General features: G+C 34.2%; 1 protein-coding gene across 1 annotated transcript in view; it reads left to right on the top strand.

Moving 5' to 3' along the window:
* prex2 (phosphatidylinositol-3,4,5-trisphosphate-dependent Rac exchange factor 2) overlaps positions 1-17,028 on the top strand; it is a 157,154-nt gene that overhangs the window by 13,609 nt on the left and 126,517 nt on the right. The window contains 1 exon segment of the mRNA XM_073830561.1: positions 15,015-15,086. Within this exon segment, the coding sequence (XP_073686662.1) occupies positions 15,015-15,086 (72 nt within the window).

Raw genomic sequence — 17,028 nt, forward strand, 5'->3', positions numbered from 1 at the left:
GATTTGTTATTCAATCCACAAATAATCAACAGTCCAACCCAGGAGACAAATTGAGCGAGCAGTGTTTCATCGTACGGGTCAGTAAAAGGCTACCGCCTGGGAGCGGGAAGCTGCAAGTACAGCTTTTAAAGCTAAGCCCCAATTCGTATTCACTGACAGACTCCATGATGCCTTCCAAATTCTGATTCACCTCAAACCTTTGCAGGGTTGTCCTTTGTGGCTCCACTGTGATCGGCGACAGCCTGCCGGTGCCATCTTCCCTGTCTCTTTTGCTCCGTTAACTAGTCCCGGCCTCCAGCGGAGTGACTGGCATGCCGAAGGGGTTAGTGAGGGCCACTGTTCATTCATACACAAAGATGGCATTGATCCCAGAGCACTTGGAGGGGGCACTTTTGGCCGGCCCTTTTCATTGACATTCAAGCTGTCTTTTGGGATTTCTAAAAGGAAAGACAAAGTTGTTTTCTCTCTTTCCCTCCACTGACGGCATCCAATTGCGACCAAGAACGAGGCTCCAAGATCCCCAATCGCATCAGATCCAGTAAAAATTGGCTTTATTGAATAACCCACGACTGAATTCGAATCAATAGCACGGTCGTGTATGCCACGCATGCTGACTGAGTTTACAACGCACATCTTAAAATTCAGCTTAGTCACCATGGGCATTCAAACGCCAATTTGTAATGGGATTTTGACCCCTTGATGCATAACAATTAGCTTTGAAATGCACACACAGTAACACTCGATTGGCTATTATGAATATGATAATAGGAGTCTATAGGAAATGCTATTACAATGTACATTTAATTGTCATTGAGAGACTTGGATAATTGGTCATGGGAGCTGATACAACACAGTCACGGCCCTCAAAGCATCGCTCTTCATGTCTCATGAGTTGTAGTGGGATTAAAAATATGGAGGTCACATGCCAGTTTTTCCTCATATACAAGAGAATACAAGCTAAAAGAACAATTCCTGGCTGGATTTGTTCTGGTTTAGAGTGTGGACCAGCATAGCTGTGCTGTTCACCTAAAACATTGGCTGAAGAACATAGTTAAGTGGGTCTAGAACTGATGTTTAGCTGGTTAAGCAAATTACTGTAAGAAGCCTGGCTAGGTTACCCTAGCTGATATATTTTGATATATAGTCTTTTTCTCTCACATTTTCAGCTGTTGTGTGTAGTTTTAGCAACTCCTATATAATGAATGTGGGTTTGCAGTCTGTATTGTATTGTGAAGTCTATTTCACAAACAAATTACCTTTTTTTTACTCAATTGAAAACGTACTGCATGACCAATGTAGCCCAATTAATAAACAAATGACTCTTATGAACGGTTTGTTTTTAGTGTCTTGAAAACATAACAGCATAACCAGTGTCCAATTCATAAACAGATGACTCGTATAAACCAGTTTATTTTAGTTAATGTAAACATGCAGTGTGATCAGTGTATTCTGATTCACAAACTAATGACTCTTATGAACTGATTCTTTTTAGTAGCTCAAAAACATAGAGTGTGACCAGTGAAGTCCGATTCATAAACAAATGACTCTTATGAACCATTTAATCTAAAAATTCAGCAGTCAGTGTATTCTGATTCACAGACTAACAACTCTTATGAACTGGTTCTTTTTAGTGGCTTAAAAACATAGAGCGTGATCAGTGTCGTCTGATTCACAAACAGATGACTCTTATAAACCATTTTTTTAGTTAATCTAAACATGCAGTGTGATCAGTGTATTTTGATTCACAATCTATTGAATCTTATGAACTAGTTCTTTTTAGTTGTTTAAAAAAATCATAGAGCATGACCAGTGTAGTCCGATTCATAAACTAATGACTCTTATGAACTGGTTCTTTTTAGTGGCTTGAAAACATAGAGTGTGACCAGTGTAGTCTGATTCATAAACAAATGACTCTTATAAACCAGATTTATTTTTTGTAGTTAACCTAAACATGCGGTGTGATAAGTGCATTTTGATTCACAAACTTATGACTCTAATGAACTTGTTTTTTTTTTTAGTGGCTTAAAAACACAGAGTGTGGCCATTGTAGTCTGATTCATAAACATATGACTCTTATGAACCAATTAATCTAAACATTTAGCACGATCAGAGTATTCTGAATCACAAACTAATGACTCTTATGAACTGGTTCTTTTTAGTTGTTTAAAAACATAGAGCATGATCAGTGTAGTCCGATTCATAAACAAATGACTCTTATGAACCAGTTAATCTAAACATTCAGCACGATCAGTGTATTCTGATTCGCAGACTAACGACTCTTATGAACTGGTTCTTTTTAGTGACTTAAAAACCTAGAGCGTGATCAGTGTAGTCTGATTCATAAATAGATGACTCTTACGAACCAGTTCTTTTTAGCTAATCATAAACACACAGTGTGACCAGTGTAATCTGATTCTCAAACAAAAGACTCCAATAAACTGGTTATTTTTAGTTAATTAGAAACATACAGTGTGGCCAGTTGAGTCTGATTTATAAACAAACAATTCCTATGAACTTGTTTTTAATTGATCAAAACCATACAGAGTGACAGATGACTCTTACGCACCAGTTCTTTTTAGCTAATCAAACCACGCAGTGTGATCAGTGTAGTCTGATTCACAAACTAACGACTCTTATGAACTGTTCCTCTTTAGTGACTTAAAAACCTAAATAAAGCTTTTATGAATCTGTTCTTTTTAGTTAATCATAAACATACAGTCTGACCAGTGTAATCTGATTCTCGAACAAAAGACTCCCATAAACTGGTTATTTTTAGTTAATTAAAAACAGAAACAAAACAAACAAAAACAAAAACTCCTATGAACTTGTTTTTAATGAATCAAAACCATACAGTGTGACCAGTGTAGTCTGAAAACAAATGGCTCTTACATCTCTTTTTAGTTTATTAAAAACATACAGCGTAACCAATATAAACTGATTCATCAACATACAGTCAACCCTGAAATGATTCATACCCCTGGCAAATTCTGACTTAAAGTTACTTTTATTCAACCAGCAAGGTTTTTTTTTGACCGGAAATGACACAGGCTTCTCTCAAAAGATAATAAGATGATGTACAAGAGGCATCACTGTGGAAAAAAATAATTTTCAGCTTTTTTTTACATTTGAACAAAAAGTGTCATGTCCAAAATTATTCATACCCTATGCAAACTGTCACAGTCTTTGGGAAAATCCAAAGTTCTATACCATTCCAAATAGTCCAAGTTGTTCTAAAGCATCCTAATTACCCCGATTCATTGGGAACAGCTGTTTTAATCAACTCAACAGGTGAAAAACAGAAGCTCTCTGCTGTTGGTTTGTAGACAGTCATGGATAAGACAAAAGAGCTCACTGAGGACCTGCGGCTGCGCATTGTGGCTGCTCACAAGTCAGGAAAGGGCTATAAGACCATGTCTAAATGTTTTGAAGTTCCAGTAACTACAGTGCAAAGTATTATTAAAAAATACAAGACGTTCCGCACTGTGAGAAATCTCAGAGGACGTGGTCGGAAGCCAAAAGTGACACCTGTGCTGGCCAGGAGGATAGTGAGAGAGGTAAAAAAGGATCACCACCAAGGCCATCCTGATAAATCTGGGCTCTGCTGGTGGCAACATCTCAAAGCAGACAGTCCAACGGACACTGCACACCACTGGGTTCCACGGACGCAGACCAAGGAGGACACCACTTCTCCAGATAAGGCACACAAAAGCCTGCTTGGCCTTTGCAAATGCTCATCTGGACAAAGAAGAAGACTTCTGTTCTTGTGTTTTATGGTCAGATGAAACAAAATTTGAATTGTTTGGCCACAATGACGTAGACTTCATTTGGTGTAAAAAAGAAGAAGCCTTTAACCCTAAGAACACCATCCCCACTGTCAAACATGGTGGTAGGAACCTAAGTTTTTTTTTTTTAACCAATGGACCAGGGAACCTAACTACAGTAAACGGCACCATGAAAAAGGAGCAATACATCAAAATTCTCAACAACAACATCAGGCAGTCTGCAGAGAAACTTGGCCTTGGGCACCAATAGACATTTCAGCACGACAACGGCCCAAAACACACAGCTAAAAAGGGGTGAAGAAATGGTTAGCAGACAAAACATTAATGTTTTGCAGTGGCCTAGCCAGAGTCCTGACTTAAATCCAATTGAGAATCTGTGGAGGGAGCTAAAGATCAGGGTGATGGCAAGGAGACCCTCCAACCTGAATGAGTTGAATAATTTTGGACATGCCACTTTTTGTTCAAATGTAAATAAAAGATGAGTAATAATTTTTTTTCCACAATGATGCCTATTGTACATCGTCTTATTATCTTTTGGGAGACGTCTGTGTCATTTCTAATAAAAAAAAAATAAAAAAATAAACTTGCTGGTTGAATAAAAGTAACTTTAAGTCAGAATTTGCCAGGGGTATGAATAATTTCGGGCTTGACTGTACTGTATGTCTTACATGAACTAGTTCTTTTAGTAATCAAAAACGTGTAGCATGATCTGTGTAGTCTGCTTCACAAATAATGACTTTTATGAACTTAAAAATGTCAGATTTAGCTCTATTGAACTGTAAAATGAGTCAATTTCCTTTGATGGAATGAATTCCAAAACTTTGGAATTGATTCACGTTTTGAGTGGTTACATGCTCCTAGACAGGTGGGCGTTTGTGGCCGAAAGCATATATTGAAAAATGTCCTTGTCTTTGTTAATAATAACAAAGTCCATGTACACATGGGTCTTTAGCATGTCCCAAACCAGCATGTTAGCTCTCAGGGCATGTATTTATAGTAAGTGTTTCCTGTGGATGTTTCCCATTGGGGTCTGCGGAGGCTCGGATAGATCCTGATGGTGTTATTAGCCACCGTAAAACACAGGCTTGTTTTATGCTCGTCTTTAGATCCTCCGTGAAAAGTGTTTTGTTGCTCATGCTGTCTTTCTCCGAATTTGGTATTAAGTCTCACACTGTCACAAAGCCTCATGGCATGCAGGCTTTGTTGATGTTGTGCAGAAATAGGCCCTGGTAAATTGAGTTTTTCCTCCACAGGAAGAAAAGCACAGGCCATTTCCTCAGACGCCCTGGTGTGGGTATGTGAAGGAGGAGGCTTTGGTTCATCATCTGTCTGGAAGAAAAGAAAAATGACTGACTGTGGGAGAATGCTTATGTCCTTTAATGATGAACAGTTGTAAGAGATTAATAAATAACATTTTTTTTATAATTAAATAAATTAATAAAATATGTAATTTACAGTATATTAATTGTTTATTATTCATAGTTAAAAAAGTATGTAGTTTGGAACCAGAAGATCTAGTTATGTACTGTCTCTTGACTACAGTATGTTGCAGTTTGTCTGAAAGTTAACAGTGTCAAAGAGTTTATTAATAATTGCGGATATCTTTATCCTTTTTTTTCTTCTTGAAATACTCAGACTTTAAATGCTGTAGTCTTGGTGGATCCAGCAGGCTCTGAATGTTTTCATTCACAGTCTGAATTAGAGCCTGGCCCAATTACCACAAAACAGAGAATCAGTGGATCATCACTGAACAAAGAGGCCATTCACAGAATTATGTTTTGAATGGAGAGTGTCTGCATTTCTGCCGGCATGAAAAGTATACGTTACCTGTGATTGACCGCAGACGTCATTCAGTATTTCCATTCTGTGACCCTGTAATAGTGGTTTGGTTACCTTTCAGGATTTTCAGGATTAGTAACAGGGCACTGAAGTCAGAAAAAAAAGAAAAAAGATTTTGCATAAAATTGTCTTGTATACAGTGGATATGCATGATATATTGGTAACATATTGGTTATCAAATAATATATATATATTTTTTTCTTTTTGGATGCATATTGGCAGATTTGTGAGATATAAAGTAGGAATTGTGGTATATAAATTCTCAATTGCATGAAATAAAGTCATAATTGTGAGATATAAACTCGCAATTAAGACAAAGTCAGATCTGTGAGATATAAAGTCAGAATTGCAGGATATAAACTCTGATTTGCAAAAAAAAGTCAGAATTGTGAGATATAAACTCACAATTGTGAGTAATAAAGTCAGAATTGCGAGAAATAAAGTTGCAATTGCAGGATATAATCTTGCAATTGCGAGAAATAAAATCAGAATTGCGAGATAATAGGTAAAAATTGCAGGATATAAACTCACAATTACGAGAAATAAAGTCATAATTGCGAGATATGAAGTCATAATTGCGAGATATAAATTCAAAATTGCGAGATATAAAGTCAAAATTGCAAAAAAAATAAAGTCAGAATTGCAAGAAATAAAGTCTGAATTGTGGGATATAAACTCGCAATTGTGAGAAATAAAGACATAATTGTGAGATAAACTTGCAATTGTAAGAAATAAAGTCAGAATTGCAGGTTAAAAACTCGCAATTGTGAGAAATTAAGTCAGAATTCTGAGATATAAACTCACAATTATGAGAAATCAAGTCGGAATTTTGAGATATAAAATATAAAAAAATAAATTCAGAATTGTGAAATATAAACTTGGAATTGTGACAGAATTCAGAGAAATAAAGAATTGTGAGAAATAAAGTCAGAATTATGAGATAAATTTGCAATTGCGTCAAATAAAGTCAGAATTGTGGGATATAAACTTGCAATTACGAGAAATAAAGTCTGAATTGTGAGATAAACTTGCAATTGTCAGAAATAAAGTCAGAATTGCAGGTTAAAAACTCGCAATTGTGAGAAATTAAGTCAGAATTTTGAGATATAAACTTGCAATTGCAAGAAGCAAAGTCAGAATTGCGACAAATAAAGTCAGAATTGTAAAATATAAATTCAGAACTGCGGGATATAAACTTGCAATTGCGACAAAAAAAGTCAGAATTGCGAGATATAAAGTCAGAATTGCAACAAATAAAGTCAGAATTGTAAAATATAAATTCAGAATTGCGAGATATAATCTCCCCTTTGTGACTAATAAAGTCAGAATTGTAAAATATAAATTTAGAATTTTGGGATATAAACTTGCAATTGCGACAAATAAAGTCAGAATTGCGAGATATAAAGTCAGAATTGCAAAAAATAAAGTCAGAATTGTGAGATATAAAGTCAGAATTGCAAAAAATAAAGTCAGAATTGTGAGATATAAAGTCAGAATTGCAACAAATAAAGTCAGAATTGTAAAATATAAATTCAGAACTGCGGGATATAAACTTGCAATTGCGACAAATAAAGTCAGAATTGCGAGATATAAAGTCAGAATTGCAACAAATAAAGTCAGAATTGTAAAATATAAATTCAGAATTGCAAGATATAATCTCCCCTTTGCGACAAATAAAGTCAGAACTGCGAGATATAAACTCACTATTGCGACAAATAAAGTCAGAATTGTAAAATATAAATTCAGAATTTCGGGATATAAACTTGCAATTGCGACAAATAAAGTCAGAATTGCGAGATATAAAGTCAGAATTGCAACAAATAAAGTCAGAATTGTAAAACATAAATTTAGAATTTTGGGATATAAACTTGCAATTGAGACAAATAAAGTCAGAATTGCGAGATATAAAGTCAGAATTGCAACAAATAAAGTCAGAATTGTAAAATATAAATTCAGAATTGTGGGATATAAACTTGCAAATTTGAGAAATAAAGGCAGAATTGTGACAAATTAAGTCAGAATTGCAAGTTATAAACTCGCAATTGTGACAAATGAAGTCAGAATTGTGGGATTTAAACGCGCAATTGCAAGAAATAAAGTCAGAATTGTGAGATAAACTTGCAATTGTAAGAAATAAAGTCAGAACTGCGAGATATAAACTCACTATTGCGACAAATAAAGTCAGAATTGTAAAATATAAAGTCAGAATTGCGGGATATAAACTTGCAATTGTGAGAAATAAATTCATAATTGCGATAAAAAAAGTCATAATTGTGATAGATAAAGTCAGAATTGCGAGAAATAAAGTCAGAATTGTGGCAAATTAAGTCAGACTTGTGAGAAATTAAGTTGCGAGATATAAACTTGCACTTGCGAGAAATAAAGTCAGAATTGTGAGATATAAAGTAAAAAAAAGCTGGATATAAACTTGTAATTGCAAGAAATAAAGTCAAAATTGCAAGATAGAATTGTGAGATATTTATTTCTAATTCAGTGGCGGAAATGGAATTCCATATATTTTAAGTTCATTTTTTAAACAGTGCCAATAACATGAAAGTAATGATCAGATATCAGATAAGGTCTTTATCAGCCATAATTGTAATATCAGTGCCTCCCTAGCCTTGCATTATTTAGTGTACATTTAGTTTTTGGACTTGGATTTAGTTTGATTTCTTGGCTTTGCCTTGTGTTGTTGCAGAAGAAGACATTTATCCTTCATGACTATATTCTATAGTAATGACTATATTCTAGTAATCGGCCTGTCATACATAAGTTGTCGTAGGTGGAAACCTGATTTGTGTCAGAGATTTTGTGAACAAACCTGCCATTGATTTTTGACAGCTGTTCATTGATAGCTATTCTTTCCATACTCGTAGCATTGGAGGTTTGGATGAGATGCCGCAGTTTAGTATTACAAAACTGTAAGTGGTGTGGCCTGTCATAACAAAACAGGCAGGCTCACTGAATGGCATTTGACTGTGACTGAAAAGTTATACAATGATGACTGGCATTGTGTAATTTTCAACACACGCATGTATACACATGAGACGTAAACAAAGCGTGAGTCCAAGCCACTGTGTAGGAGTTTGGCGGCCGGCATGTCTGCATAGCCGGACAAATGTGTAAACATATTCAAACAAATACAAACACACACATACAACCATACATTTAGTGCTTCCTGGAGGTTGTAAATAGAATACAAACATACAGTATATGTTCAAAAATGTGGGATCAGTATGATTGTTTGAACATTTTACACAGGGTTCTAGCCTTACATTAGGATGTAATATCAGACCCCCTCAAAGCCCCATAAAATTAGCATTCAGTCTGAATATTTTTCTAAAAGGTGTTTACTGAAACCCTACTGGCTTTTTCTACTCCTGGTGAAGATATTAGTGTGAGTATGACTTTTTTCAGAGTGCTCTCCCTTTCAATCATCTGGCTGTCTAATACAGGCTGGATTTACTGCAGCAAGCTTCTGTCTGAAGCTGAAGAAGACGAGACAGTGGCCAGCAGGTGTAAGTGAGTTTGTCTGCATGTGGTTCACATCCATGAGTTTGTGAGTAAGTGTTTTGGAATGAATACTTGTGAGGTGTTCTTTAAAAGGGACAAGCTGTTTTTTCCTGCAGTCTCCTTGGATCACATCCACCTTTCCACCCTGAAGTTCCTTAGTTACCCAAGACTTATTCTCAATGGGTACTGGATTCCGTTTTTTTACTGACTGTAGACAAAACAGGAAACTTTAAAGGAATAGTTGACTGATGTGGAAAACGCTGACAGAATTGCAGAATCCAGTAATAAATAAGGAATTTACTGTATAACGCGGAATGTCAGGGAAGTTGCTAAATTTTGGATGAAAACATTAAAAGTAGGTGAGTACACTTAAATCAAATGCAATATGGACTAGTGTTTGTTAATATTAAGCTGTGAAAATACTATTTAAATATGAATCCTGTATGTTCTATGTGTCTCTGTGTGAATGAATGGCACAGACGCACTGTTTTGTTTATTACAAACATACTGAAGCACATAACAAAATGAGTACATGAGTGCATAAACAATCTTTAAAACTCTGCTCTGCTACCATTTTTACCGTAAACAGAAACTTAAAGTTCTTCACAGCAACCTGTCAAAATAAAAGTTCGGTTTAACTTGAAGAAATTGTGACAGAAATATATTGATTGCCATGATAGCACTACTAATAAAAGCATTATTACAACATGATTTTTTAGGAATATTTACCAGATAAAATATTTACCAGAAAAATGTAAATACACAGTATTTCTGAAAAAAAAAAAATAAAGAAAGAAAATAATAATTATACAATATATATATTTTAATAAAATCAACTAATTAGTGATGCTTTGGATTATTAAAATTTAATGAAACAAATCAAATGGAATCCAGAATATTAATGGAAAACAGAATTTGGTAAAAAAAAATTAAATAAAACTGAATTTAAAAATAAAGCATTATTTCATTAGGCTTTGAAAAGGTAATTTGCGTTAAATTTTTAATAAATTGATGTGTACGTTTCATGATTTAAATTATTTAGACATGCTTTTAGACTGATTTTTTTTTTAATTTAACCATTAAAACAGAGTCTAGAAATAAAAAACAGAATCCAGAAAACAGAATCCAGAAAAAAACATAATTTTGAAAAAATAAAATAAAACTGAATTTGGGAACAAAAATTAATGGATTAAGGCCCTATTTACCCCAAAATAAAAATTTGGTATTCATTTACTTATCCTCATGCTGGTTCAAACTTACATGGCTTTCTTCTTTTCTGTGAAACACAGAAGAATGTTGGTGTCCAAACAATTTTAAGCCCCATTGACTTACATAGTATGGACTATGGAAAAAAAGAACTATAGAACTATAGAAATCACTGGGACCAGAAACTGTTTGGTCACCAACATTCTTCAAAATATCTTCTTTTGTGTTCCAGAGATTTATGTGTCAACTATCTCTTAAATCTCTAGTGCAAGCAGTCATTTTTTGATCTTGCCAAAATCTAATGAGATCAGCATTTGCTGTGGAAGGTTAAAAGCTGCAGAACCTCATCGCGATGGGACAGACCGTGTTCTAAAGCTCAAATGACATGAAACCGCATTGCAAATGTAAACCAAAGTTACATATTGTTAGCTCAAGCCAGCAACCCTGTCAAGCCAATGCAAGGTGTCGTTCACTTACGCTCCACACGCATGTTCATTAGACTTGCTAATCAGCCGGTGTAGCCGTGGAGCACAGCTACAGAAACATAATCAGCGCCGAGGCTTTAGCTGCGCAGCTGAGCTGCAATCAAGAGCCTGGGTTTCATTACCACCTTCCTTATTTGCCCTTTCATTTGGATTTTCGTTTGAGAGTGTTCTGGAACTGTTTAATTTTAGTTGATGAAATATATAAGTGGTTCGTTCTCGGCCTTGTAATCAGCACATTCAGTTGGCATGTGATTATCTTGCTGGTTGAGAGCCTCTCTTTGGGTATTTGGCCTGGTGTTGTAGACCCACTCACTCAGCAGTGAGGACGAGATGTTTACAGCGCAGCCATTTAGACAGATATGCTAACAGGAAATGCCTCGTTTTCTGTACTGTCATTAAATTGTAGTTTTGTAGGTATCATTTTCAGTGAAATAGCACTTCTTGAATCTTTTCATTTATATGAGTCATACAAATGGAGAAAAAGACTGTATGTACTTTATTTGACTTATTAGTGTCAGCTAGATGCTTCAGTCCCTGTTTGCCCCCTCCCCAAATAAAGAAATAAATGCTGTTCTTTAGAATTTTCTATTCTACACTCTTAAAAAGGATGTGTTAAAAACAACACAGCCTGTGTTGTTTCTTAACACACCTTTGTGTCTAGTTAAGGACAACACATTTTGTGTTAGTTTTAACTCAACTAGTGTGTTATTCCAGCTAACACAGAAAATGTGTTGATTTTTTCTACACACTATTGTGTTATAAATACACAATTTGTGTCAATTATGTGTTATTTTTTACCAAATTTTTGTATGCAATAAAGACACTGCAAACTAATGTATAGTTTAAACACAATTTATTAAACCTGCTACTAACAATTACATAAAAACTCAAAAAGGTTAAAAAAAGAGAGGTAAACAATCAATTCAGTCATTTCAACATATAATTGTTCCTTAAGTGAAAAGTTGTTAATGGTTTATAAAGTTTGTACTTTTAAAAAAATGTGGTATTTGACAACCTCTTAAGCATTAATCGTTTTATTTACATATTTTTATCAGCATACAAGTGATGGTGAGGGTCGTGAGATGAAGTCTCTCGTTTGTCTCTGTCATGTCAGTAACTGCCACAAGCACTTCAGGAGTGTCTTCCAGTCAAAGCTGCAAGAGTAAAATAAAGATACTTTTGTTATTTATAGGCTACACATAGCGAATATTGTAAAATAGCGATAGCTAAAAAGGCAAGAAAAGCTTTAGCATTAGAGATTATGTTAGCGTCTTAGGGCAATTTGCACAATACATGTCACAACGAAGCTGTTCATTTTCAAAGAGAAAGACGCGACGAACGAATGCATTTTCTCATTAGCACTACAACGTGTCAATGATGAATTAAAAGCGATTCTGTTCACAATTAACCCGACAAAAGAAACTATAAAGCTTGTTAAAATAAGCTCCCACCGCCGTGTTGTGCCACAAACGCAGGCGCAGCTCGCAGCGGCATTCGTGAGGCAATTTTACCACGTATATATGTGACAAATGCCCCTCGACCGTCTCCAAACGATCACAAAAGACATTTTAAAAACGTATAATGGCAAATACAAACATTTCTTACCTTCACACATCGAAGTTATGTCCTGACGATGAAAACTTGCAGCACGAGGAAATTAGCTTGTCTCAGTAGAATAACGGCTCATGAAGTGAGGTGAGCAGCAATGTGATTGGCTGATATTTAACACATATTGTGTTGGACACACTGTGTTGGATATTTTCTTTTTTCTTTTTCGTTTTTAACACACATTTAACACAAAGTAACACAAAATGTGCTAAAATAGACATAACACAAACAATGTGTAAAAAATTAACACATCCTTTTTGAGAGTGTATATAATCCTGAAATTTTTTTTTTTATCATGGATTTCACAAAAGTATGAAGCATTAAATTGGCATATTAGAAGGATTTCTGAGGGAAAGCTTTAGTAATGGCTGCCCTGTGATGCTTAAATTATGAATAAATTACATTGTAAAATAGAAAAAATAGAAAAAAGTGAAACTTTAATAAAACATACTGTTTTTAGTGGATTTCGATCAAATAAATGAAGCCTTGGTGAGCATAAGAGACTTAAAAATGTCATTACTTTCTTTTTTCAGAAAAACTGTGTATCTACATTTTTCTGGCAAATAGTTTTTCTGGTAAATATTCCTTAAAATTATGTTGTAATAATGATTTTATTAGTAGTACTATCATTGCAATCAATATATTTCTGTCACAATTTCTTCAAGTTAAACCAAACTTTTAATTTGACAGGTTGCTGTGAAGATCTTTAAGTTTCTGTTTACATGATATGGTAATAGTTTTTCTCAAAAGAAATGGTAAAATGCTCATGAAGTGACTCTCAGCAGTTTTAAAGATTGTTTATGCATTCATGTACTCATAAAAATGTCTTACTGTCTTCTTCTGAACGCTAGTGTATATGTATAAATTTCATAATAAATAGCAATATTTACGTATTTACCAGTATTTTAATTAAAATATTGTGGGAACAGTACCACCTGGAAACGTATGTGAACACTTTTGTGTAATGACTCACTGAATCACTGAATCAGACTTTTTAATCAGTTCAATAAAACAGCTTAAACCAATTCACTAAAATGAATCATTCTTAAAAACTCTACCAGTTTTCTTAAAGCACTCGTATTAGTAACGAATGCTGAAAATTCAGCTTTGCCATCAAAGGAATAAATTACATTGTAAAATATACAGTTTTTAGTGTTTTTGATCAAATAAATGCAGCCTTGATGAGCATAAGAGACTTAAAAACATAAAAATGGCTTACTGACCTCTTTTCAACGATGATGTATTTGTACTAATTCCATAATGAACAGCACCTGTATTTTTATTGAAATATTTTGGGAACAGTACCACCTGGAGACTTTTGTGAACACTTTTGTGTAACGACTCGCTGAATCACTGAATCAGACTTTGCAATTAGTTCAATGAAACAGCATGAACTGATTCACCAAAATGAATCAATCTTAAAAACTCTAATAATTTTTTTTAAAGCTCTCGTATTAGTAATGGTTGCTGAAAATTTAGATGTGCCATCACATTAAAAAATTACGTTGAAAAATGTAATAAATAGAAAAAAGCTGTTTTAAATTGTAATAAAATACACAGTTTTTAGTGTTTTTTTTTCTTCGAATAAATGCATCCTTGATGAGCATAAGAGACTTAAAAACATAAAATGTCTTACTGACCTCTTTTGAATGCTGGTGTATGTGTATCAATTTCATAATAAACATCAATATTTACCTATTTACCAGTATTTTAATTAAAATATTGTGGGAAAGTACCACCTGGAGACTTTTGTGAACACTTTTGTATAAAGACTCACTGAATCACGGAATCAGACTTTGAAATCAGTTCAATAAACCAGCTTAAAGGGGGGAGCACTGGCCTAATGGTTAGAGAGTCGGACTTGTAACCCGAAGGTTTAGCAAACCAAACATTTCTGAATGAGCTTTTGCCTCGCACAAATCAACAAGACGAACAACCACAACTAAGATAGCACGCTTTTATTTATCTTGCTTTGAGATGTTTATAATCCAGACATGACAGCCCAATTATCTCATGCTGTTTTATAATAGAAAAAGCAAGTGTGACACAGTGATTCAGATAAGATGTGAATAGTTCAGCTTATATTGAAATGATTCTCTGCTACAAATAGAGATCTTGCCATGTGATAGGATTTATTTGTGTTTACTCAAATTTCCTTCATGCAGATTGTCCTGTGGATGCAGCTATTCATCAACCTCAGTGCTTGAGATTTACTGTATGCATTATTTCTGGTCACAAATGTAGTCACGCTTCCGTCCTGTTGTTTTTATCTCAAGTCCTGTTTTGTCAGATCCGGAGTATTGTGGCATCTTTCTCCTCTTCTCCTTGGCAAGGTTGTAAATCGCATTTGTTATGTATTCCCTGCTGTCTGTGATCCGGAGGTGAAATTGGATTTTATGTTGGATCGTTAGTGTTGGCTGCGGTTTGCTGTAGTTTTGGTCAGTCAGGCCCTCTTCATCCAGCTTGCTGCAATTGGATATTCAACTGAGACTTTCTCAGACAGATGATCGTATGTAGGAGGATGACAGTTTGAACTGTTTGCTGACTATTTACATTCTTCTCTTTCCTGTGTCCCCAACAGGTACTTCTTCATCGCCTCAATCAGTATGCTGTGTCAAAAATTGATAAGAATATCACAGAGGAATCTGTCAAGGTGAGTTATGGACACACTATTGGTTTTAAGGGCACATTCAAGTCTCAATAATAAAAATTTCTTAGAAGAATAATTTATTAAAAATAAAAAAACGCCATTTAAAACCTGTTTGACATTTTACTTCCATAAAACACAAAAGGAGATGTTTAGTAAAATGCACAAGCTGCTCTTTTTCATACAGTGTAAGCAAATAAGCTTAAAAAATGACAAAAAGCACCATAAAGTATCACAAATAGGGTCCATAAGAACAGTATTAATATGTTATTAATAAAAAGAGAAATACCAAAAAAAAAAAAAGTTAAATTCAGTATGTTGTTTGCTTTTTCTTAATAATTTGTGAAATTTACTAGCAATTCCTGAATGAAAATAGTTTGGAAGTATTTGTTTTAGGGGAAAATTCAAGCCTCAAAAATAATAAAACAAAATTGGCACAAAGCACCATAAAGTATCACAAATATGGCCAATAAGACCAGTATTTTTGTTATTATTAAAATGAATTGATTTCAGTAATTGGAATGAATCTAAAATAAAATAAAATAAAATATAAACATTAGATAACAACTTAAACTTTAAACTTAGAAATGCCTTGGTAACTTTGTTTGAAGTTATAAAAAAGATTATCAGAGTACATTTTGCAATACTATTTCAGTCCTACTTTAAAATTTTGTTTAATTTAGTGTGTTGCTTACAGATTACAAAGGAACCAAGAGGACTTTGAAACATTTTCTATCTTTATTTATTTATTTTTTTCAAAGCATTCAATTTTCCTTAACTCATTGACATTATTGTGTTGAGACATCTTTACATTCTCCTTCTTTTAGTATTTGTTCATTTAATTTCTGTGCGCAATAAATGTGCCGGCGTTTACTGTTTTTATACCAATTGGCTAATTTTTTTTTTCTGTCCACCTAAAAGCGAACCTAGCCCCTAATAAACATCTGGTTGGTGTAATATAGTATTGTGTTATATAGTGATAACCTGTTACAGTGTTACATAGCTTTTTGTGGCGAGCCAGCCAGGAGGTAAACTGTGACATTTTCTATTATTTTCTGTAAAGTTTTGAAAAGTGATTAAGCAAAGTGAGTATTTCAGATATTAAGAGACATTACATTGTTAAAGCAAAATGTGCTGTGTGTACGATACTGAAACCCTTGCAAAGTATGGAACTGTGGTGAAAATAGTGAGAAATAGCAAGACAATTTGGTTAAATTCAGTATGTTATTTGCTGTTTTTTGCAATTATTTGGGAAATATACTAGCATCTAAAATAGAAAATAGTTTAGAAGTAAATCCTTTGTTATTTTTTTTCAATGTAACTGAAAGTTTAAGTACTTAAATTACTAAAACTGAATAAAAAATTTGAAAAGCACATGACAAATAAAATATGAAATATGAAAATCTAAAAATAAAAAAATTAATTTAACATTATTAAAATTGTAATAGAATAGAATGAGTCAATTGACAAAATTTGCATAATTTTTATTTGCAAAATAGGAACTGTTTCTTTAACTGTAGGTCCACTGGTGACCCAAACGGTTGTAAACAATAACTGTTCAGCATGGTTGGCAGTGCATGACAGTAAACTCAATGCATTCTCACTGGGACAGAACAGAGAGTGCTTGAATACTCAGTCATGTAAACAAGCTCAGACTGCTGTATGCATGTTTTAGAGCATGTCTGAACATCCGTGTCTGAGGACGTTTGTGCTGGATTCTCAGTATCTAAAGGTCATTCAGAGGTCAGAGTTATTGAATATCTGGACTATATAGCACACAGCTCCCTTGTCTCTATGTAGAGCAGTCTGAAAATATTTTTGGACACTTAAAGAGTTCACACAAAAATGAAAATTCTGTCAATAATTACTCACCCTCATGTCGTTCCAAACACGTTAGACCTTCGTTCATCTTCGGAATACAAATGAAGATATTTTTGATGAAATTCGA

The sequence above is a fragment of the Garra rufa genome, chromosome 24 (genome assembly GCF_049309525.1).
Source record: "Garra rufa chromosome 24, GarRuf1.0, whole genome shotgun sequence".
NCBI classification, from domain to species: Eukaryota; Metazoa; Chordata; class Actinopteri; order Cypriniformes; family Cyprinidae; genus Garra; species Garra rufa.